Source organism: Vanessa atalanta, chromosome 4, assembly GCF_905147765.1.
Source record: "Vanessa atalanta chromosome 4, ilVanAtal1.2, whole genome shotgun sequence".
Lineage (NCBI taxonomy): Eukaryota > Metazoa > Arthropoda > Insecta > Lepidoptera > Nymphalidae > Vanessa > Vanessa atalanta.
This window is the reverse complement of record NC_061874.1, coordinates 12547002-12555033: the sequence shown is the minus strand read 5'-3', so window position 1 is coordinate 12555033 and position 8032 is coordinate 12547002. Positions and strand designations below refer to the sequence as shown.

The following is an 8032-nucleotide window of genomic DNA, read 5'->3' as shown; positions in this document are numbered from 1 at the left end:
ATTATTTCACAACTCACCCACTAAACAACATTTATAGGTCCCTAAAGCATTAATCCAATGATTTAAGCAAAATTATGCATTAGTAAAATTAAGAACTAACCGACAAATACAAAATATATATTTTAAACTATAGTACAATAATAAACTTATTTAAAAATCGAAATGGATAATTAAAATAATACTAATTTTTAATAGAAGCCATTTACCGATATATCAATTATTGTTTCATGATATAAAATTGTATAAATATTTTTTATATTAGACATTTGAACTAAAACCTCTTTTGCAATTTTTATTATTACTTATTCAATAATTCTTAACTGAAATTAATAAAAAAAAAAATCTACAAAACTAAAATAAATACAAGAGATTTGTGAGATATTATATGTCTGTATACACTTGCTCTGACGCTTATAGGCGGTGACGGGACTTTCAGCAGTTTCGTTTTACATTCGATACGATTGATAAATGTCAAAATGACGAAAAATATTTAATTTCATAGCGATTTATCTATATTATATTGTTATATACAAATAAAATCCCTAAATATCTTGGGTGACAAAAAATAATTTAGTGAACAAGTATTCGTTGATTGTTTTCTGCATCCAGCCACCGTCACAAAAGCCTCAGCGAGTGTGTACATCCACCATAAATAATACAATATTTAAAACTTACAAAACATATCACATTCTCACTTTTCATATTTTTGTGGTAATCACATTAATTAATAAAGCAGTCTTATAACTAAAATTAATAATAACAATAATCTTTATATCTACGCTTGAATATAAGCAGGTTATTGAGACAATGATTGTCGAAAGTCGTCAGAGGATGAGGTCCTGAATCGTGTTGTTATAGATAAACACAAATGCTGAACATATGTATGTACAAACTAAAAAGTTGCACCTGGCACTGGATGGCACCGGAGTTCAAATACAGAACGCTCAATTCTTGACAACGTTACTTTTGTACAGTGACGTTGTCGCCAGTCATTGGCTCAATATATACGTGCTTGATGAAATTAAATCTTTCTTGCCATAACTATGATATGACCCGCACATTGTAGATATTTTATGTGCCGACAGATTTGTGTGAGAACAATAAGATTATATGTTATAAATAGCATTAGGACATTAATAAGCGTTCCTTTTTTCAGATGACCAATTTATTTGTATTAATCTAAATCTTCAATGTGCGCTGCCCTTTACTTATTTACTAATAAAATTTAGTAACGACGTAAATACTATACTATACAATATGATACAAACTATCACAATTAATTAAAGCTGAGTGATATTGCAGAACTAACTTTATGCTGAATAAATAGTATTATAAAATGTTAACAGTTTGTGGACTTTTATTTTTTAGCATACGAATATAAAATATCATATTAACAGAAATGAAAACATGTGTTAGAAAAATCTACTTTTGTAAATGAATTTATCATATTTTTGTCAAATTAAAAAATATCATAACATCATTAAAATACGTCTTTGACAACAAGCTTTTTCGAATTTTAATTCATAAGAATACATGTTACCATATGTACTATCACAATTTTATAAATAATAATTAATTTCATTCCTTTGTGCTTCATTTTTTTCCAATATCAAATTTTCGTGTACATCAAAATGTACAAACATGTACATGTACGTCACATGATACCGATAAACAGTATAATGTTAGCCAATACGAGTTTAACTTTCACAATTAAAATTTTTGTCTCATTAAACGATGAAAGGAATCACCCTACTTCAAATCCTTTAACGTAAATAATAATACTTAGTTTAGTCACTTTACACATCAAATTTTAATTCTTTGATTGCATAGACGAAAAGAAAAAGTACTTACAATATATAAAAATAAATTTACATTACTTTTTACAACGTAACAAAACGAATGGTGTTCTTTTTTTAAAAAAAGGTGATTCAGACTGTAATGTGCGTCTTTTCTATCTAGTTGCAATTAAAAGGATTGAATTCTTAAAACGTTAAAGGAACATTTAAAGCGAATTACTTACTTTTTTTATAGTTAATTACTTCGAACTCATTATTTATTCTGATATCTTTATATATAAGTATATGTATGTTTACTATTTAACACATCTATGTAATAAATATCAAAAGCAAAATTTTCTGTCACATAATATATCGTATCATAATATAATATTTTAATATCTAAAATTTTCTAAACAAAATAAGGCATGAAAGTGGACCTTATTACATTAACGATATAAGCTCTATTAGGCTAATAGCAAAGCTATTCTGAAAGAACAAACTCGAAACTCAACGTAGAACACACTCGTGAAACGTCAGGAAATGATATGTAACATCGATCGATAACATTGATGAGGGGCCCTAATCGGGAACATTCGTTTGCGTTGCAACAGTTCAGATTCGAGTATTACATAAGTGAGTACGAAAAACTGAGTATATAGTGTGCAACCAGTAACGATAGACAATTTGTCCGACATTGTAGTAACAGGTGACTCGACTGCAGTCGAATGCTCAAAAACGATTCTAGTTTGTGACATTACAAGCGAATACTCCGAGCGAGGGTCTGCACATAAGCGTATCACCCGGTGCTTCGGTTTTCATTATTTCATGAGTGAGATACAAAGTGGGTTCTTACAGAATAGCAATGCTGATCTCTCTACTAATATACTTCTTTTATTCTATTACTTGTTACAAATGAGATAAAAGCGTATCACACGGAATTTATCGAAAAATATTATGAGCTAATTTTTAAAAACAGTAATATCATGACATTATTAAATAATAGTCTTTACATAATATTGTCAATACAGACTAAAAATATTTTTGATAATAAAGTCTATCCGTGTATTTGTGCTTGCACCAGGGAACCCAAGATGGTTTTGCCAGTACGGCGATGGTACCTAATCGAAATATTCTCAAGGAAATAGTTTACAAATCTGGCCTAGACCTTGATGCCTCAACCTGCAGTCACTAAGGACGCACGTTCTAAGCCCAATTCTTATGGTGGGGATATATGACTTAATGTTCGAAGGGACCAGTAATTATTTCATTAGATTTCTCAGTTATTCAAGTATTTTGTAACTTTGGCTCTTTATACCTATTCACGTCAAATACAATATGAATGTTTAAGTTCTAGCTTTTTGATCTTTAGAGTAATTCGTAGAATGCTTTTTGGTCTACTATTATAATCTAGTTTTAGATTTACATTATACTCAGTACATTGTAATACAATCCTTAATACAAACTTGAGTTTATTTATACAATTGCTATATTTGCCATAATTATTTCCAACATTACACGTATTCATTAATTAATTTACTTTATGAATTATAAAACTGGAATAGATTTGTGGTTTTATAGAAAATATTTTATAACTCTTTGACATCACAGTCACTATTTTTAAATGTATATTAAATGTGTCGGTCTACTTGTATGCGTTGTGATCTTTCACAGATTTTCGGTTAGATTGATACCATCCAGGCCAGTTGAGGTACCTAATTCCTTGAGGTCGGTTTATAGTCTTTCTTTGACGCGGCTATAGTTGCATTAAAGTATTGTTTTGAATATATTTATTTTATGCTAGTGCTTCTAGCTTAATCCACTAATGTATGCCACGCTTTGACACTCGCGTCATATCAGTGTAATCCGTTTTTATCATATTCATTGTATATAACAAAGGTATTTGAAGTAATTTTCTATGTTTACCTCATTTTGTATATTCGTAGGTATCATTCGACGATGTTCTTTAGAAGTTCACGGCTTAATATTGTTATAATAAAACTGTGAAATTCGTTCTATCTTTAAATATGTATTTATGTATATACATCTTTATTTTATATCTCCTGAAGTATCACTGGCATCGATAATCATATTTTAAAATTGTTTACACTCTATATCGGATCTGACTTTCATTTCCAATTAATTTTAATTGATTTAACCGTTTAAACTGTTTGATACATGTTCGTATTTTCATATTTTCATCGTGATGTTTTATATTAACTTTTGATTAGAAAGCACTATAGAAATAGTTTTACGCAAAGCGTTTCAACTTGTTTTCTTTCTTCATGCACTCTGGTTTGGTATTTCATATTTCAAATACTCAAAATTCTAAGGTAACATATATACAATTAGATTTTTGCTTGATGTTCATTAGACAATGAACAATTTTTTAGACAATGAAATTACAAGTGAACTAATTTTGAAGTTAGACTAGTCCTTTCCTAATAGTTCGAATGGACGATCACAACTCTCATCAAGGTAATTGCTTTTCACTATCTGCAACTCTATTGGGATTCTAACTTGTAACTACTACATCAACACTAAATATAAGTTTGCTATAACAGCGCTAGTCGGTCGGCATTACATAAAATCGTTAAGTTATCTATTGCTTGCTTTATATCTGACGGTCATTTTATTTTTTCCATTCTAAAGCACCATTTATTTCATTTATAAGTTTGTATTCTTAATGGTAGATTCTACAATCCAAACAAAAGGTAGCGTTTGATTCAACGTAACTGACGTCACGATTCAAAAATAATCTACTTGAATAAAGCTATTATTTTGATTGTGATTTTATCAATGTTATTTAATTTTTTTATAATAATTAGTGATAACTAATATAACGACTATCGCAATTTAAGAGTTAATTCTTCCACTTTTAAACGTACTACCTGATTTATTTGATAAGCTGTATCAAATAAGTGAGAAGAAGATATCCATCTAAACGTAACATTTACTAGCTATCATTGAAATGATTTATTTTCTATTCTATCTAATATTTTTTCTCTTTACTTCTTCGAATATTTTTTTTATTACAATAGATATCTCTTTTTATTCATGCCACCACCTAACGCCCTTATAAACAGGTATATAATGTTATGATGAAGCTTTAGTTTTCAGCAGAAGAACCGGCCAGTACATCGTGACGAAAAGAAGAAATAGCGCTGGAAATACAACCCTGGATAACTTATCGATTTCACGCCACAGCACTCTTTCTTGACCTGTATCAGCGTCTAGCCAAGCAACCTGAAATAGAGATAATTTTGGAGTAAGTCGTTAATAATGGTAATTGCTTGAATCTGTCGGAAGTTTGAAAATACACTAATTGTTGGATATACAATTTAATTTAAACTTGGTGTAGGATCAGTAAACGAGTCATACTATTTTTGCCTGATAAGTATTTATGATCGTTCGAGACTTTGCTCATTGTTGTTGTTTTTGTTTAGTTTCATTATCTTTTCTGTTGCATTTTTGCATATATTCTCTGATCAATTTAGGTATTTACTACATTTTGCCTTTTGCTTTTGTCCATCCTTGCATTATTTGTTATATGTACAAATACTACACTAAGTTTTAAAATTAATATTATCAATTTTATTGTTTTTATTATATTCTTCGAAATGTTTAATAAATATATTCTTAAACATTTAATTAATATAAAAAAAAATGCCTTCTGTAGACAAAAAAACTATTGTATATTTCGAATTAAACAATTATAAATTATTACATGTTAAAACAAAATTATGTTTTGTTTGTCTGCAAATAGCTGCTGAAAGTATTAATTTGTGATATTGGATTGCTTTATGCAGAAAATAAAATAAAAGAAAGGTTCTAACATTTTAATTGAAATTTTTCACAAAGAAGAAATTTCTTTGAGGTTTATTTGGTACATTTCAGAATAAAACTGAAATGGGACGGACGGATTTTTGTTTGTAACGTTACAAGGAAGATGTAATAAAAAATTTGTTAAACTTCCACAATATCCGCCTAGGCCTATGTTGTGTTCACCTTTGTTAACGTTTATGAAGTTTTAACAGATGCGTTAAAATTGTTTAATATAAACGTTGATTTATGGAGACGAGATTTAGCTTTTGTTCTCGTTGTAGTTAACTTATTAGGCTGCAGATTCGGAGTCTTCGGAAGCACGTTATGCCATTGGTTTTGAATCTGAACTTCTTTTGATCGTGTTGTATCATCGTCCCTTTAGATTATAAGAGTAAAGGTACAGAGTAAGCTGCTCAGTTGACTATTCAACGTTAAAACTGACAGCTGTGATTGAAAGCGGTCAGGATACGTTAATGTCATGATGACCATTATCAACTGATATTGATTGATCGATGTTGAATGTTTTATAATTGTCATTATCAACGTACAAAATGATGGCAAGTGAAGTGAGTATTGTGTACAACGGTTTTCATGGGTACTCCGAGGTCCCGGGTTTGATTCCCGGCCGAGTCGATGTAGAAAAAGTTCACTAGTTTTCTATGTTATCTTGGGTCTGGGTGTTTGTAGTACCTTCGTTACTTCTGATTTTCCATAACATAAGTGCTTTAGCTGCTTACATTGGGATCAGAGTAATGTATGTGATGTTGTCCAATATTTAATATTTAATTATTTAACATATTATACATAACACAAATATTTATTACTATAACACTTGGTTGTAGGGTTTTGTGCAACCCCGTCTGGGTAGTAACCAGTCAATCATCAGATATTCTACCCCTAAATAACAATACTTAATATTGCGTTCCAGCTAGAAGGAGCCATTGTAACTACAGGGACTAGATATGAATATAATATCTTAGTTCCCAAGGATCTCAAGGATTCCAATTGGTGATTTAAGGAATGGTTAATATTTCTGACAGCGCCAATGCGTATGAGCGATGAAGATCACTAACCACCAGGTGGCCCATCTGCCTACTAATATTAGAAGAAAATGTTTTGTATATTTAAAGGCGGTTTGAGTGTGGAAATATTTTGAAATATAATTTTTATAATTTAGTACGTGCCAAAATCACAAATGTAAATATACAGTCCAGTCCATTCAAAACAAACATGCGAAATAAAAATGTAACTGAAATAAATTTATTATTAATTTACCACGAAAAAAGTTACCGATTTATTGAACCTTAGTTCTTTGAAAATAATTGTTCTTCTGTGATACGTGTATCAAATATTAGCAGCCAAGTTAGTATTTTACACTTCACAGTTATTTTATAGTTACTATACAAATCTGCAAATGTCTTATTTATAGGCCATTTTTTTGTTTTTTTTTTTTCGTTTATTCCATTACGCTGTTCAAATGCAGATTGATTATCATACCCATACGGTATCTGACACCGAGCAGATTAATAAACTATAAACATAAATCAATCCCATCACTTCTAGTATATTTAAATCTGTGTCTATCAGCTGATATCCACGTTTTCGATCGTCTCCCATCCCCCCCGACATCTATTAATAAAGTTTAAAGTGTAACCTTGTCTAGTTTTTTTAGTGTAAAATCATTTTAATTAAATAGATAATATATTAATATTAATGTTTCTATATTTGTACTCTATTCGTTGCAAAGGCATTCAACCGGTTACGAGGATACGTTGAATTATGGTGCACCGCAAACCGCAAATGATCGGAAATGGTTCAACCAAGTTACAATAGTTAAGTGAGGTAGGAGTCAATTCAACAACGAGTAACTTTGAAGACTATTCGAATAAGTCTCGAGCGACAGATTGCTGGACATATTTGCAAGATTACCTTGAAAGTTTTCAATATTGTAAAATCTTCAATTTTGTTTATGTACGAATGTAAGTTTCTTAATTCCACCACAAATTTTATTGTTTGAACTGATTTGGCTGTATTATTCGGAATTATTGGCTATAAAAAAAAAACCAAGCTATCGTGTTATTTATAATTCCAAATTTAAATATTTTTGTTCTCCTTACTTTTCTTTTGTATCCCAAAATAATATGTTATGTTTAGTTATGTGCGTGAGCTATACTCGTTATAACATGTAACCCAAATATTGGTTACTGTAAGTGCCAATTATACCTAATAGTTCGAATAGTTTAGATAAAACGTTCGATTAAATAACCTCTGGCCGGCCTTGGAGCAAAATTGTCCTAAATTACAAAAGTTTTTACTACTAATACTCAATCAGACTGTCCAATCCAGTGTGATACTATTTCGTTTATTACAATTACTAGTTAATAATCAGTTTTACCGTAAAATAAATATTTTTTAACCTTAGTGACATTCGC

At 29.9% G+C, this 8032-nt stretch overlaps 1 protein-coding gene across 2 annotated transcripts in view; it reads right to left on the bottom strand.

Annotated features, from left to right (window-relative positions):
• Nucleotides 1-1554: 1554 nt before the first annotated feature.
• LOC125077702 (glycine receptor subunit alphaZ1) overlaps nt 1555-8032 on the bottom strand; it is a 46935-nt gene continuing 40457 nt past the window's right edge. For both annotated transcript variants that reach the window (XM_047689708.1, XM_047689707.1), the window contains one exon: nt 1555-5021. In XM_047689708.1, the coding sequence (XP_047545664.1) occupies nt 4872-5021 (150 nt within the window). In that variant the 3' untranslated portion in view covers nt 1555-4871. The remainder of the gene's footprint in view (nt 5022-8032) is intronic.